The 16,816-nt window shown below is 40.9% G+C and overlaps 1 protein-coding gene across 1 annotated transcript in view; it reads right to left on the reverse strand.

Moving 5' to 3' along the window:
* The window catches only part of PKP2 (plakophilin 2), a 93,094-nt gene extending 79,520 nt beyond the window's left edge, over window positions 1–13,574 (reverse strand). Inside the window, exon 1 of the mRNA XM_061125272.1 lies at window positions 13,283–13,574. Coding sequence (XP_060981255.1) covers window positions 13,283–13,496 — 214 coding nt within the window. The 5' untranslated portion in view covers window positions 13,497–13,574. The remainder of the gene's footprint in view (window positions 1–13,282) is intronic.
* Between the last annotated feature and the right edge of the window lie 3,242 nt (window positions 13,575–16,816).

The following is a 16,816-nucleotide window of genomic DNA, read 5'->3' on the forward strand; positions in this document are numbered from 1 at the left end:
TATTTCCTGGAGCCAAATAATCTGGCTAGTAAACATGTTTCAGGCCTCAAGGGGTCCTAGGGAAGACAGCTATGTCTTGTAACTATCACCCTAAAGATCAGGGGAGTTGAGCAAAGGCAGACAGCTGATTCCAGGCTTGATTTCTTCTCAAGGGTTAGCACAAGGTCAGTCAGCCTCTTAATTTTTAACTTCAGTGTCAGAAGAAGCCTAGAACCTGGACACTGAAAGGAATCTTCTGTACAACCCCATATCAAAAGCTGTGAGAGGCTTAAGTACTCAGCTCTCAGTGTCTGCCCGAGGTCCCTGCTCAGGCTGTCTGTAGTCCCCAACTCAGGTCTCACTGCTCCTTCTCTTGCCCCTACCCCACCCCTCACTACCAGGGAGGTAATGCTGCAAGGAAGAGTCCCACCCATGTGGGAAGGGAGGCTAAATGTTTGACTTACAATCTTAACTGAACATTGTTGCTGTGGGTGGTAAGTCTTTTTAAAGCAACATGGATTAACACCTTAAACTGCAAGATTACTTTTAAGGAACTCAAATTATTTTATTTTATACTTTATGATGCAGAGTTAGCTATTATCTTATCCCTTTAAAAGAGGGAAACTTAAACTCAGTTCAGTTGCTCAGTCGTCTCTTTGCCACCCCATGGACTGCAGCATGCCAGGCTTCCCTGTTCATCACCAACTCCAGGAGCCTATTCAAACTCATGTCCATCGAGTCGGTGATGCCATCCAACCATCTCATCTTCTGTGGTCCCGTTCTCCTCCCACCTTCAATCTTTCCCGGCATCAGGTTCTTTTCCAATGAGTCAGTTCTTCACATCAGGTGGCCAAAGTATGGGAGCTTCAGCTTCAGCATCAGTCCTTCCAATGAATATTCAGGACTGATTTCCTTGAGGATTGACTGGTTTAATCTCCTTGCAGTCAAAGGGATTCTCGAGTCCCCACATCACAGTTCAAAAGCATCAATTCTTTGGTGCTCAGCTTTCTTTATTGTCCAACATCCGTACATGACTACTGGAAAAACCATAGCTTTGACTAGACAGACATTTGTTGGCAGAGTAATGTCTCTGCTTTTTAATATGCTGTCTAGGTTGGTCATAACTTTTCTTCCAAGGAGCAAGCGTCTTTTAATTTCATGGCTGCAGTGACCCACCATTTGCAGTCATTTTGGAGCCCCCAAAGATAAAGTCTGTCACTGTTTCCATTGTTTCCCCATCTATTTGACATGAAGTGATGGGACCCGATGCCATGATTTTAGTTTTCTGAATGTTGAGTTTTAAGCCAACTTTTTCACTATCCTCCTTCACTTTCATAAAGAAGCTCTTTAGTTCTTCTTTGCTTTCTGCCATAAGGGTGGTGTCATCTGCGTATCTGAGGTTATTGATATTTTTCCCAGCAATTTGATTCCAGCTTATGCTTCATCCAGCCCAGCATTTTGCATATTATACTCTGCATGTAAGTTAAATAAGCAGGGTGACAATATACAGCCTTGATGTACTCCTTTCCCAATTTGGAACCAGTCTATTGTTCCACGTCCAGTTCTAGCTGTTGCTTCTTGACCTGTATACAGATTTCTCAAGAGGCAGGCCAGGTGGTCTGGTATTCCCATCTCTTGAAGAATTTCCCACAGTCTGTTGTGGTCCACACAGTCAAAGGCTTTGGCATAGTCAATAGAGCAGAAGTAGATGCTTTTCTGGAACTCTTGGTTTTTCGATGATCCAGCAGATGTTGGCAATTTGATCTCTGGTTCCTCTGCCTTTTCTAAAACCAGCTTGAACATCTGGAATTTCATGGTTCATGTACTGTTGAAGCCTGACTTGGAGAATTTTGAGCATTATTTGGCTAGTGTGTGAGATGAGTGCAATTGTGCAGTAGTTTGAACATTCTTTGGCATTGCCTTTCTTTGGGATTGGAGTGAAAAATGACCTTTTCCAGTCCTGTGGCCACTGCTGACTTTTCCAAATTTGCTGGCATATTGAATGCAGTACTTTCACAGCATCATCTTTTAGGATTTGAAATAGCTCAACTGGAATTCCATCACCTCCACTAGCTTTGGTCATAGTGATACTTCCTAGGGCCCACCTGACTTCACATTCCAGGATGTCTGGCTCTAGGTGAGTGATCACACCATCGTGGTTACCTGGGTCATGAAGATCTTTTTTGTATAGTTCTTCTGTGTGTTCTTGCCACCTCTTCTTACTATCTTCTGCTTCTGTTAGGTCCGTACCACTTCTGTCTTTTATTGTGCCCATCTTTGCATGAAATGTTCCCTCAAATTTTCTTGAAGAGATCTCTAGTCTTTCCCATTCTATTATTTTCCTCTATTTCTTTGCATTGATCACTGAGGAAGGCTTCTTCTCTCTCCTTGCTATTCTTTGGAACTCTGCATTCAAATGGGTATATCTTTCCTTTTCTCCTTTGCTTTTCACTTCCCTTCTTTTCACAGCTATTTGTAAGGCCTCCTCAGACAACCATTTTGCCTTTTTGCATTTCTTTTTCTTGGGGATGGTCTTCATCACTGCCTCTTGTACAATGATACGAACCTCCATCCATAGTTCTTCAGGCACTCTATCAGATCTAATCCCTTGAATCTATTTGCCACTTCCACTTTATAATCATAAGGGATTTGATTTAGGTCATACCTGAATGGTCTAGTGGTTTTCCCTACATTCGTTAATTTAAGTCTGAATTTTGCAATAAGGAGTTCATGATCTGAGCCACAGTCAGCTCCCGGTCTTGTTTGGCTGACTGTATAGAGCTTCTCCATCTTTGGCTGCAAAGAATATATCAATCTGATTTCGCTATTGACCATCTGGTGATGTCCATGTGTGGAGTCTTCTCTTGTGTTGCTGGAAGAGGGCGTTTGCTCAAAGCAAATTTAAATTGCTTGCTTTAAATTGCAAAGAGACTTAATATCAGGTTTGAACTCTGGGTTCATCCTTTCCACTGATCTCTACTATTTGACTGCATTGTGGCTCTTCTGAAATTGTCATTTATCAAAACCCTGGAGGAATTATCATCAGTTTTTTATAAGAACCAAAACAATCATTCTCTTTCCTCTAGCACCTTTATCTGGACAACTCCAAATACTCTGTAAATTTTTTATTTGCTGACATAAATCCTTATAAGGAAGTTCTCCTTCTGTTTTCAGATGAATGAACTGAGACTGATTTACTGGTTCCCAAAATAACTACAAGGTAGTTGGTAACAGGGAATAAAATAAGATTAGATCTTTAAACCACAGACTCTCTTCCTGGCAAGAAAAGTTGTGACTCTTAATATTCAAACTGCAGGATGGCTCAATAGATAGTTTCTCTGGTTAAAAGGCCAATCTTAAACAACAAATAATGCACATTAATTTGCCTAGGCCTTCATGAGTTTGAGATCAGTATAGGGGACTAATGAAGCAGCTGTGATCTAAGATTTTAAAGATATTTTGAACTGGCTGGAATTAAAAAATATTAATCAGGATGGAAACATATCTCTTTAAGGCAAGTCATTATTTTCTGTTCACTCAGAGGATAAAACACATAATAATATGACTACTGAACATATAACTCAGCTATGCCCTTCTCCAAAAACAGAAATAAGAAATCAACAAAAACATATTATACATACAGGTACATACTGCTTTAAACAAATCCAGCATAAAAATTCATATTTTCTAACATGGAAAATTAGGTCATGCCTTTATTTCAAAGGATTTGTTTATATCACTAAAGGACATGGGTATCTTCTTTAAACTGAAATAATCTGTCTGAGGCCCCCAACTCTACTACTTTCTCAGTGTCTTGACAAATTACCTGCATTTATTTCCCATAATTCCACCTATTAACAGAGTTGGTGAGAGACATTTGCCTGAGAAAGCATATATTCAATGCTTTTAAAATTATAAAGCAACATGCAAAAATGAGATAAGGCTTTAAAAACAGAATTTGGATAACAAAATTTGTATTTCACACATTTTCATGAATTAATCTGTTGTAGAAAGAGGGATAAACTGGTTTGCATGCTTTAATTCACGCTGTATTATATCTAAAAGTTTTTATTCAGGTATTGAATTTGTCTTTTTCTAGTTATTTTGATTGACCCATCCATTGAGGATGATCACAATGACATTAGTGTGGTTTTAAATAGTCATTCATATAATGTGCTTTTGCTATTTCCTAAAAAGGCAATGATTTATAGGGACTATTTCAAATTAATACTGACTCAGGCAACATTATCCAAATTGTTTCTTCTAAGAACACTGCAGACATCTATGGAGCCCAATTTAAGGAAAATGAAGGAGGAAGTTACAGAACTCAGTCCTCCTCAAATAACAAGCAATTCAGATCAAAGCAGTTGCGGGGGCAGGGTAGGAGGGTGAGAGTGAGGAGGGGTTGGTTTTGATTCCAAATGGCTTAGAGGATTGCAGAGGTGTAGACCTCACAGGAAATGTAATTTTCTCTCTTTCCAATTCTGAATGTTAATCTGAATGATGTGATCCCTAAGCAGCTGTTCGTGGGAAAATATCTTGGTTTTTGGTCATCTACGCAAGTATTGTCCAAGAAAATGAAATACTCTTCGAGTTAAAAATAGAAAATTAATTTCTATAATTAGTTCTTTCTTTGTAGCTTTTGTGACCAGCTTACTACTTAATTGGTTAAATTTAATAATTTATTTATATATATTAACATATATAAGTATCTAATTGGTTAAATTTAGACATTGATTTGTATATATTATAGATAAATAAATCAAATACATTTATTATATTGAAGGACAGGATAGCCTAGCGTGCTGCAGTTCATGGGGTCGCAGAGTCAGACATGACTTAGCGACTGAACAACAATACATTTATGAAACTAAATTGACAAGCCTCTAATTATGACTCCATTACCTGTATCTGGGCACATTAAAAAAAAAAAAAATCAAACACTGCTTCCCTTATGGCAAGCATTAACAGGTGAAACAGTTGTTAAACAAACACCTTTAAATAACCTGTGTTTATTAGAGAGATGAGAGTAGCATTCATATTCAGAAAAGCATCTTTTTTTCAAGCCTCCAGCACTCTCTAAGCATGGCTGAAAAACTGACTTGGTTCACATTCAGCTCCAAAGAATGTGTAGAGATGGCAGTATAAGAAATTCCCATGAAAATAGGTACGCATAGAAATCAGTGTGTGTTCACTACCGGTGTTGATTTAAATGCTACAATTTATTGTGCTCAATCCCAAACAGTTGCCTCCACTGTGTGAATTCACAATGGTCTTTTTGATGGAAACAGACTAGACTCTGGAAGTCTAAAAGCTATCACCTTTTTCTCTTTGGTCTTTTCACAGCAACCTCTGGGTAACAACATCTCTCTTTCTCCACATACCTTAAAAAAGATTTAACTACATGACGTCTTGAAACTTATTAGAAGGAATCTGTATAGCGATTCATATTTAAATAGCTCCTTAAAATGATTTACTAACAAAAGTAGGTACTAAAAGAAAACACAAAATAGGACCCATCAAGAACCAATGGGCTTGCCTCGTGGCTTGGATGGTAAAAAGCCTGCCTGCCAATGCAGGAGACATTAAGAGACCCAGGTTCCATCCCTGGGTTGGAATGGTCTCCTGGAGAAGGGAATGGCTACCCACTCCAATATTCTTGTCTGGAGAATTCCATGGACAGAGGAGCCTGGTGGGCTACAGTCCATGGGATTGCAGAGAGTTGGAAACGACTGAGTGACTATAACTCTTTCAGTTTCACTAAGAACCATACATCAGGACTCCTGAGTTAGTGAAGAACTTTTGTGCGGTCATGTAACATAGAATTCATTTTCCCTAACTTAACATTAAAAAAAATTATTTCTTTTACCTTCTGTTTTTACTTTCTAAGAAAAATGTATTCATGAAAACCACAATTCCACAACCCTGTGTAACAACTCAGGTAAGCACTTGCTCAGGCTGGAAAATGAATGGAATTTGTTGGTTGAAAAAACTATGGTGAAGAATTGTTTTAAAGAAGACTAGAGTCTATTCATGTCTTGCATCATGAAAAAATCAACAAAACGTGGCGGTGCTGTAAATGACCAGTTAAGAAAGCTCTCATGATCAACCATGAGGAACAGCTCAGCGTACTGAGTATACAGTTGGAAAGTACTGGCTATGAGTTCTTACCAAGTGGAATATGCCAGGAGTCAGTGTTGGCAGTATAGTGGTGACCACAGCTGGCTTCAGAGTTGAATATGCCAGAGACAGACAACAATCCTGGCAGAAAGGGCCCTGAACTCCAAGTGCCCCTGTGTCACTAGTCAATGGCTATCACCCACTAATATACTAACCAGCCGCCAAAAGTCCTTATTTTTTAGGAGTCCCTTATGTAGTTTATAGGACTTCCCTGGTGGCTCAGATGGTAAAGCGTTTATCTACAATGCGGGAGACCTGGGTTCGATCCCTGGGTTGGGAAGATCCTCTGGAGAAGGAAATGGCACCCCACTCCAGTACTATTGCCTGGAAAATCCCATAGATGGAGGAGCATGGCAGGCTACAGTCCATGGGGTTGCAAAGAGTCGGCCACGACTGAGCAACTTCACTTTCACTTTCTATGTAGTTTATGATATCAGTTTATGACATTTTGGAGGTATTCCTCAAATTATTGCTTTAGATAACCACAAAACACACATTTAAAAGTTCCTCCTATACTGCAGGCATATATATCATACACTTTGAGTAGCCATAATATGTGATTATAAAATTTGTGATTATCAACTGGTAATTTAGCATACTGGTAAAATACTAAGTTGATACACACTGGAATTTTTTGAATCTATAGGAATTCCTATAATTTACCACCATACTTTGGCATTCCTGCCAATTTATTTGCTGAGATATCTCATAATGATTACTTATAAAACTTTAGAACTGCAATGACAAATAACACATTATACTCACAATGATGCAACTAATAGTCAAATAGATGAATTTATAGAACTTTTTCCTTTAAAAAACTACAAGTTTTTGTAGTAACTCTTAAATCATGATATTTCCACTACCTCTCACTTGCCAGTGCTAACCTCTTCTCTCCCAGCTGATTCAAAACTTCTGTCCCTTCTTGAAACCCACCAAGTCTACCAAATGTATTTTCAGAAACCCCCTGGATATTTCATGTTTCTCCCCTATTGAAACATCTTATTTGACTCACAGTGATCAAATCTTTAACTTGGATCTTTAACTTGACACTATGAGGTGGAGGGATGAGGGAAAGCTGCCTATACAGGGGCACAGGCTGAACTATGTTTTGAAGGGGCATTTAAGAGTTAAGCCAGCCAAAAGAAGGGAAGGGGGAGGGAGGGTAAATAGGGAGAGGAACTGAGCAAGATAAATTGCTGGCGTTTGGTTGTGTGCCAGAAAAGTGGTGATAGGACCCAGTTTGAGAAGATGCAGGCATCAGAGCATAGAGAAATTGAAATGCCATGCTGAATAAGGAATTTCGCTCCTGTAGAGAACAGCAAGAAACTGAAGGCATTTAAATCAGGAAATGGTGCGCTGAGATTTTAGAAAGTTTACTACCTAGGTGGAGAACAAATTGGAGTAAGGAGAGTATAAGCAGGAAGAGGTCTTATGTTCCAAGTAAATTTTTATCTTCTTAACACAGAATCCATCTTTTACTACCACTTCTGGCAGCCCCACATCACCACTTGACATGTTAATGGGTGATCAGTCAATATTTCCTTGTACATTCAAAATATCCCAGTTACACATATTCAGTTTGCACTGAATCCTTCCTGCCCATCACTGCGGTGGGGCCAAACCGGGAGGATGACAGTTGCATATACGCTTTTGTCTTAAGAGTGGATGGAAGGTGCTCAAATATTTCCTATTGTTTCTCTGTCATTCTGGAAATAAAGAGAAGAAGAAAAAAAATCTCCCCGAAAGGTAGGCAGACTTTTTCTAAGTGATTAGAAAAGCTGACTATGTTCATTGTGGCAAGGTTGATTCTACATCTGCATAATATACATTTACTGTCATTCTCTTATCTTTTTTGGTGTGTCTATTTATCTGTAATATTTTGATATTCTATAATAAGTTCCTGTGATCTGTCAAGAAAAGTTTAAATTTATATTCCTCCTTCAAAAGAAAAGGTCATCAAGATACAATAATTCTGATGTGATCTTCCTCACCACCATCCTGTGACCATACTAGTGAGATTTAAGATTTAGTGGGAATAATTTATTAAGCGTCTAGTGAGTAGTATTTTCTTCTGGATATCAAGGAGTTACAGAACTTTGGTTATGATGTTTTGGCCAATTAATACTTTTAAGCCTAAAGCTGACTATTCCAAGAACACAAGTATGTGAATTCTTTTAATGGTAACAGCAAGCTGTGTTTTCAAATGCTCAAGTTCTTTTTTCTGAATATGCATTTTCATTTAAGTCTACATAGTGACTGGGCTCCTCAGCTCATCTTTAAGCACACTTTCTTAATAACAGAGCAACTGTTTTTATGTCATATATCCGGTCACCATTAATGGCATTACACAAAAGATACACAATAGATTTTTCAATAATTCTAAGAGGACCTGAAATTCTGCTTATTGTTCTTATCCTAATAAGTCAGTGGATGGTTCACTCTAATACAAAGATTAAATATTCTACTAATTGTATTTCTACTAATTGTCTATTCCCATTTGCAACACTCTTTTTACTATTTACTCTCCCAGAAGAAGTATGATATTTATGTCTTCATACATTTGTGTACATGCACATAATAGCTGGCGTCCAAGATTTACCTCAGAATTGTATAATTTAAAATTCTTGAATGTCATCTGAGATAGTACCAAATGATCTTGTTATAGACAGTATTAATCAAGTCTGATATAGAAATTCCAGAGGTTTTAGCAACATATTTGTTATTTATATTTCATTATTATTAAAGATACATTTGTTCTCTCAGAAAATTAAAAGAAGTTTTTAATAATTTCTATTGATCAGACCAGAAATTCAATTTGAATGTAAAATTAATGTTAACTATTTGAAGATAATATGTAAAGCCTTATTTTAATACATAGGAAAAAATTTAAAGCTGATATTCAAAACAGTTAGGAGAAGGTGAACAACATGTGCCTAGAATATCTAGCTCAAGTGAGCTACCCTCTGTTCTCATGACTGAAACTTACTAACACAGGGCATAAATAACATTAATGCAGTCTTTAAAAAGTCTAAGTGAACAGCTGTCTTCTCTTAAGGTAATTTCTGATACCTTATCCGGGACATAGAGCAACGTACTTTTATAATCAAACACTGTTACATTTCAATTGACTCTTAAGCATCCCTACTCATGCCCTCACTCAAGACCTTATCCATAAAAGATGTGTTTTCACCATTATCTAGGGATGAGGAGTTAGTTTTTTTGGTAATCACCATGTTGTTAACATTCTATTTCCTTTGACTAATTATAATCAGAAGAATTTCTGGAAAAAAAAAATAAAAACACTTTTTAAAATCATTGTAATTGCTTTGCCAGACACTAGGCTATATTATATATTAGGCAGACAACGAAGTACATTAAATCAGGTGGCATTACTGATACTTTACCTTCACAGCAACACGGCCATGTTCCTGCCACCCCACCATCTAACCTTTTTCCCTTCTCTCCAGAATTCTCCTACTTTGTAAAGGACTAGTCGCCTTGCTCCCAGAATTGCTTCATTCCTGGAATTCCTTTTTTGGCAACAAATAATTCACACAGGATTTAAACAATGTCCAACAACCCTCACCCCCCAGCCCCAATAATACCTATTAATTGCCTTTTTTTTGCTACCTTAGCCAATTTTTAGTGCTTTCTCCCCAAATCCTTCTGATCACAGATATTCAAAACATCTTGGACAGGAAAACCATTTAAGTAAACAGCATGCCTTTGGTTGATTTCCAAAGTTGCAAATTTTATTAGGATATTGTTCATTGTGTTTATAAGTATTACATATGACAACTTAAAACATGACTTCCTTACCCAGGCACCCAAGGGGGAACTGTTATAATAAGTAAAGTAGTAGTATTTTCAAAATAAATGTAGTAAATAGGATATGGACACTTAAAATTCTTCCCTTTGCTAATATAATAATGGACTTCCAATTTGTAAATGAGTTCTTTTATAAAAGAATTAAAATTTTCTATAATACAGACTCATATCACAATGCTGCTCTGTTACGACTCCCCAACCCCTAAGAGTTACAGCCAATTTTAAAATGTTCAACACAATTTAAAAATAACATCAAAAGTTAGAGTAATTTACAATGAAAACCACTCACTTATATAAAGGCATTAGAGAGAAGGTGACAAGTTAAAGAACCCTGCAGGATATTTATCAACAAATATTTATCTCATCTCTGCTTTCAGCAGCTTATCTGCTGCTTCAATCTTACAGGTATGTCAACAATTCAGAATTCTCCAGGGCCCTGGAGCTAAAAGCAGTTAACATTAGGGTCATTTCTTCCTGGAATTTATGTTGATACAGGATTCTTTCCAGACCACCACAGTTTCAACAGTCCCCTGTCTGTTTCAACTTTAGAGACAGGATAGCAACATTGAAACAACATTCACAACCCTAAGAAGCCCCCAGACCTTTTCAAAGAACTTTAACAATATACACAAACCACCCCTGGTAATTGTTCCATAGTATGTTAATGCTAAATTCCTCTGAAGCTAATTTCCTCTTTGAGTCTCAGAAGCTTTGTTCCTTAGTTGGACTCAAGCAGTTATAGCAGAAGCATCATGACAGGGCCCTTTGTTCTACCATATCAATTCTGTGAACTGTGTAATATTCATGCTGTTCCCCCGAAAATGCTCTTCCTTCAACCCATTACCTATGTCCAATCCTACTGAATTTTTGAGACCTAAAATCACAATTCCTCCAAGAAACTTTTCAAAATTCCCTCCAGATAATAGTCTAACTCATACTTCTAAACTCTATAATTTGGTGGCTGTTATTCCTTTGGATAGCTTACCATTTTTTATTTGATAAACACATTTTTTAGAGAGCATTTTCCTTCTACAGACTTGGAACTCCTTGCTTTAAAGCAAAAAGAGTGTGTGTTTAGTTCAGCACCTGCACAGTGCCCTGAATGAAGACTAGACACACCAGAAAGTTCTTGAATTCACCACACAACATAAATGCACCATTTTCACGAGAACAAAGCATGTGTGGGTTTGGGACTAAGCGTCCAATAAATACTGAGAGACTGACAGACTTTTCATATGTGAAATGGATCCTCGTATCTATCTCATATAATTATTTGAAGGATATAATAAAATGCAAATGTAATCTTGAACAGGGTTAGGCACATGGTAGATGCTCAGCAATGCTCCCTTTCCTTTTGTTCATTCCCTATATTTACTGAATAGTTGATGTCTGGTTGCTCTTCCTCGCCATTCTCAAAGGGTAGGAAAAATATTTCATGTGCCTTCCTTGTGTTCCCCTATGCAGAAGCAGCTAGTCTGGCTCCAGTTTAGCACTGGATCTGCACAGACTAAAGGAGTACAATGATCTCACTGGTCAAAAACTGGCCTCAGTGGTCCTGGGGTCTTTAGTCAGATTCCTAAATGTAAATTAGGTTCTTGTTTTCCATGTGCTATGGCAGTTCTGTGTCACTGAGATGTCTCCGCTCTCTCAGAACTCTATCAATTATATTTAAAGGAAAAATGGAAATGGGCCATAGAGAGGCTTGGGTCTAATAAAAATCCTATTTTGTATTAATTACCAAAAAGCTTAACAACATAACTGATGAGTAGTTTAAAAATTGAGATTTGGGAGTTTTTCTGCTACTTACTATCCGTGGGAAATAAAGTGTTACTTAACTGCTTAGCAAAGCAACCTACCTCACAAGCATCCCCGCCCCCTGCGCCCCGCTCCGCCCCCCCCCCCCCCCCCCCCCCCCCCCGGGAAACATAAATAACACAATGAATACACACCACAAAGTCCAATTCTTGGCACATAATAGGCACACAATTACATCAACTCTAATCATTAAACAGCTTCTCTTTACCTTTCAAGTATGGAAATATTGATTGCCTGATCGTTTAAAATTATTTTGCACAAATGGAAAACAATACAGCCTCTCAGCTTCTCCTGTTTCATATCTCTGATCTGGTCTGCAAGCATTTTTTCTTGTTCCTAATCGATTCTACATTTGTCGTTTCTCAAGTTAACTTCCTAGAGAAACAGTTCAACATTGCATGAAACAACTGGTAAGCCAACTTAACTGTTTCTCTCCTCTTCTCTTTATTTCCATAATAAGCCTAGAATACTTTTATATTAAAAAATTAAACAACTAATAAAATAATTACTGGGGGTATCGGATCATCTGACTTTTAGCAAGAGAGAAAAGGTATTTCACATTCTCTAATTTTCAGAACTGGTTTGCCATCTTCTTCCCCTTCCACCTCCTTGACTATCAATTACTAATATAGTTTTTTTTTTTTTTAAAAAACAAAACCAAACCTTGTTCACCTCCAAAGTTCAATTTTTTGGAAATACCAGCGCTGTGCTCACGAGTGCGTTGGCGGGGCACAGCAAGCAAGGCAGGCGGGACTGCTGTTGGCCGGGTCAAAGTCCCCTTCTTTCTCTTCCTCCTAGTCAACCCGCGGGGTGGTGTGATTGCTCTCCAGCCCAAAGACTCCCACCTTTCACTTCCTAGATGAAACCACTCGCTCCATACACTGGGTGGAGTGCCCCGAAGTATCTGGGCAAGGCCCACAATCCCAATCCATAGGTTGTAGGAGCGCCAGTACTTTCAGGTTTTCTTTTTAAAAATATTTATGGAGGTCACAGATCCTTTAAAATTTTAAATAAAAGCTAGGGGCGCTTTCTCCCAGAAAAAAATGATCATATCAAATTTCTGTACAGAATTTCAAAATGTTTACAAATTCCTGGAACCTCCAGATGAAGTCTCCTGGGGTGGGGGCGGGGGGCCTAGGGGAGTAGGTTAAGGAAGGGGTGAAAATCTTGGACTGAATTCTTTTCAAATATATACATATACATACGTATATGCATTTAATGTACGTAGATACATACATGACAAATCTGAGTAAGAGGTTATTTTAAGAAAGAGTGCCTTTCCAAAGTAAGCTGGTCTGAGTCTGGAGGCGCGACTGGCCGTACAATGGCCCGCAACCAACAGGTGTGCACAAAACCAGGTTCTGCAGCCTCAGGAAGAAGCAAGAGGAAGCAACCGGGCGCTGAGGGTGAACCGGCGGTAGGGAAGGGATAAAGGGCGGGATGAGGGCGGTGTAGGGGACAGCGGGGCTCCACTCACCGCTGCCCGCGAAACTGCGGCCCTTCCGGGCCAGGGTCTGCTGCACCTGCTCCTGGATCCGCAGGCTCTTGACCGCCTGGCCGCTGCTCCCCGCCAGCTTCAGCTTGGCCTCGGAAGGCAAAGCCAGGCTGGAGCTGTCCAGCTGCCCCAGGATCTGCTGGCCCAGGACTGTCCGGATGTAGCCGCACTCAGCCGAAGAGCCGGGAGCAGCCATGAGGCCGGAGCTGGCGACCAAGCCGCCTGCCTGCCGCGAGACCTGCTGGAGAAGCTGCGGCGGAGCCCGAGGCACCGGTGCAAGCCCCGCCCCACCGCCCCGGCCCCTCCTCCGGCCCCGCCTCCGCGCCGGTGAGAGGCCGGAGCCGAGGAGAGCTCGGCCTCCGGAGGCCGGAGCCGAGTCTCAGGCCGGAGAGGGGCGCGGCTCTAGCGCGCCTAGCACTCGGCTAGGGAGCTGGGCCGAGCGGACCTCGCGCGCCGACACCTGGCGAGTTGAACTGCTCACAAGGAAGCCGGAGAGGGGCGCGGCCCGCCCTGGGGCGCACACACTCTCCGAGTCACCTCGGATCCTGCGGGCCGGGGCCGCACCCCGCTCTCTTTGCCTCGCCCGGCCTCCGCCTGGCCCTCGAGAAGGATGTGATTTCCTCCTGATTGCCGGGGCCGACCTGCAGGCACTTGTTCCCTGGAGGGTCAGTGCTTTTCTTGGGCCGAGGTTTGCCTCTGGGATCTCCGAGGGAGTAGTCTGTCTGGTTCGTCAGGCTCTGTCAGACTGAAACATTTCCTGGATCTGAGATGAGAAGGGGCTATTTGATCAGGCTTCAAAAGGCAGTAGAAGAGAAATGTGCTGAGAAGACGACCTGTGTAAAATAAAAGACTTTTTAAAATAGTTTTTTTTTTTTTTTCCTTAGTACAGTTTCAGGGACTGTGTCCTTTTTGCGCAGATGCAGTCCCAGAAGCATATGTTCTTCCTTACTGAGAGTTTCTGTTTTCTCTTGCACATACACAAATTGTACCCAGTACACCCTTGCTCACCCACTCCTCTCTTATGAACACTCCCACACAGAGAAGCTCCAATGAGAGAGCAGGCACGCTTTCAATAGCTGATACTTTTAAAGTCCTTGTTATGATAGGCTCTTTGTAGGGATCCCATGGAAGGAGTCTATGACTTTTCAGTCGTGTATTCCACAATGTGTTGCTATTAGTTGGTTTCACACTTAGTTAACTACAGAGAACATGATGAGCTAAACTCAACAGAAAGAGCCCTTGACCTTAAAGCTTTCAAATTAAGTCACTCATCCTGCTTTCCCTCTTTGGACCTGAGAGGCAGAAGGAAAAACATCTATCCCCAGTAATAAGATAAATTCCATTTGATTACTTGAGGGCAGGAGGAGAAGGGGACGACAGAGGATAAGATGGTTGGATGGCATCACCGACTCGATGGACATGGGTTTGGGTAGACTCAGGGAGTTGGTGATGGACAGGGAGGCGTGACGTGCGGTTCGTGGGGTCGCAAAGAGTCGGACACGACTGAGCGACTGCACTGACTGACTGACTGACTGACTTGGGATTCTATGTCCACTCTCCCTCAAATCACTCAGTTATTGCAGAACCTCACTTATTCAGGTTTCTGGTGGCTAGAGAACACAGCTTCTCCTGTCCCCATTTTCCTATGGCATATCCTTCTGTCTTTATACACACACTTAACGCACAGTATAAAGCCTTCCAAGGGATGTAGAAGAAGTGAAGGGGCCCAAAGCCTGGACAACTGGAGTGGCGACAGTTCTGCCATCCTTTCTCAGCTGGCCTCGTGGCTTAAGTGAAGCCATGTAGATGGTGGGTCTTCTATGCAATTCCTCCTATCCCAGTCAGTTCAGTTCAGTTCAGTTGCTCAGTCGTGTCCGACTCCTTGCAACCCCATGAATCGCAGCACACCAGGCCTCCCTGTCCATCATCAACTCCCGGAGTTTACTTAAACTCATGTCCATTGAGTCGGTGATGCCATCCAGCCATCTCATCCTCTGTCGTCCCATTCTCCTCCTACCCCCAATCCCTCCCAGCATCAGGGTCTTTTCCAGTGAGTCAACTCTTCGCATGAGGTGGCCAAAATATTGGGGTTTCAGCTTCAGCATCAGTCCTTCCAATGAACACCCAGGACTGATCTCCTTTAGGATGGACTGGTTGGAGCTCCTTGCAGTCCGAGGGACTCTCAAGAGTCTTCTCCAACACCACAGTTCAAAAGCATCAATTTTTCCATGCTCAGCTTTCTTCACAGGCCAGCTCTCACATCCATACATGACCACTGGAAAAACCATAGCCTTGACTAGACGGACCTTTGTTGGCCATGTAAAGTCTCTGCTTTTTACCTATCCCAGTAGGACTAGTCTTAAAGTAGATTATATCTTGTGAGAGCTTCCCAGGTGGTGCTATTGGTAAAGAACCTGCCTGCCAATGCAGGAGATGTAAGAGACACGGGTTTGATCTCTGATTTGGGAACGATCCCGTGGAGGAGGACATGGCAACCCACTCCAGTATTCTTTCCTGGAGAATCCCATGGACAGAGGAGCCTGGCAGGCTACAGTTCATAGCGTCGCAAAAAGTTGGACACAACTGAAGTGATTTAGCACACAGACACACATACCTTGTGAAGAACTTAATTATATTAGCCAAATATAAATATCCAAACCTGGTGCTGAGATTCAGCTGAAAAAGAGAGGGGTGAACTGAAGGGAAAGTGATGATAGAGACTTCCAACATCGAATTTCATTCCTGTCCCCTTCTTCCTTCCTCCACCGCCCACCTGGTAGCCTCCTCTGGCAGCTCTGTAAATGCTGCTTTGAAAGATAATTTAAGTACCTGTTCCACAGGGTCAGCTGGGCCATTCCTTGGTTTCTGTGCCTAATAAAGTCAGCTCTGCCTCCATATAGATCCTTCAGCAGGGGAGTGGAAAGGAATGTTTCTCATTTATTTATTTGATTGGTCCAAACTTCATTTACTTTCTTCCTCTTAAATTGATTTTTTTTTTAGTGTGATGTTGTAGTTGACTAGCCTAATATCCTATTGAGAACGTAGAAATCTTGCTAATGAGTAGTTGGGTGATTTGACAGTGATGGTTAAAAGCACCAGAGTTGTGAATGAGGCAGATCTGGGTTCAAATCTTAGCTTGTCCTTTTATAGTGTAGCCTTAAGCAAGTGTCTTTACATTTTTAAGCCTTAATACTCTTATCTGTAAAATGGGAGTAATAAAAGTATCCACCATGAAGTGCTGCTGTGAGAATTAAATAAGTGGTTCATAAGAAAAACCCAGTGACTCATTGTTCGGTACTCTTTAACAAACATCCCACTGAGTTCCACTTTTGCATTCTTCACCTTCTTCAATTGGAGAAGGAAATGGCAACCCACTCCAGTATTCTTGCCTTGAGAATCTCAGGGATGGGGGAGCCTGGTGGGCTGCCATCTATGAGGTCGTACAGAGTCGGGCACAACTGAAGTGACTTAGCAGCAGCAGCAGCACCTCCTTCAGGTCTTTCTTCATATGTTAAC

The sequence above is a fragment of the Dama dama genome, chromosome 22 (genome assembly GCF_033118175.1).
Source record: "Dama dama isolate Ldn47 chromosome 22, ASM3311817v1, whole genome shotgun sequence".
Taxonomy (NCBI): domain Eukaryota; kingdom Metazoa; phylum Chordata; class Mammalia; order Artiodactyla; family Cervidae; genus Dama; species Dama dama.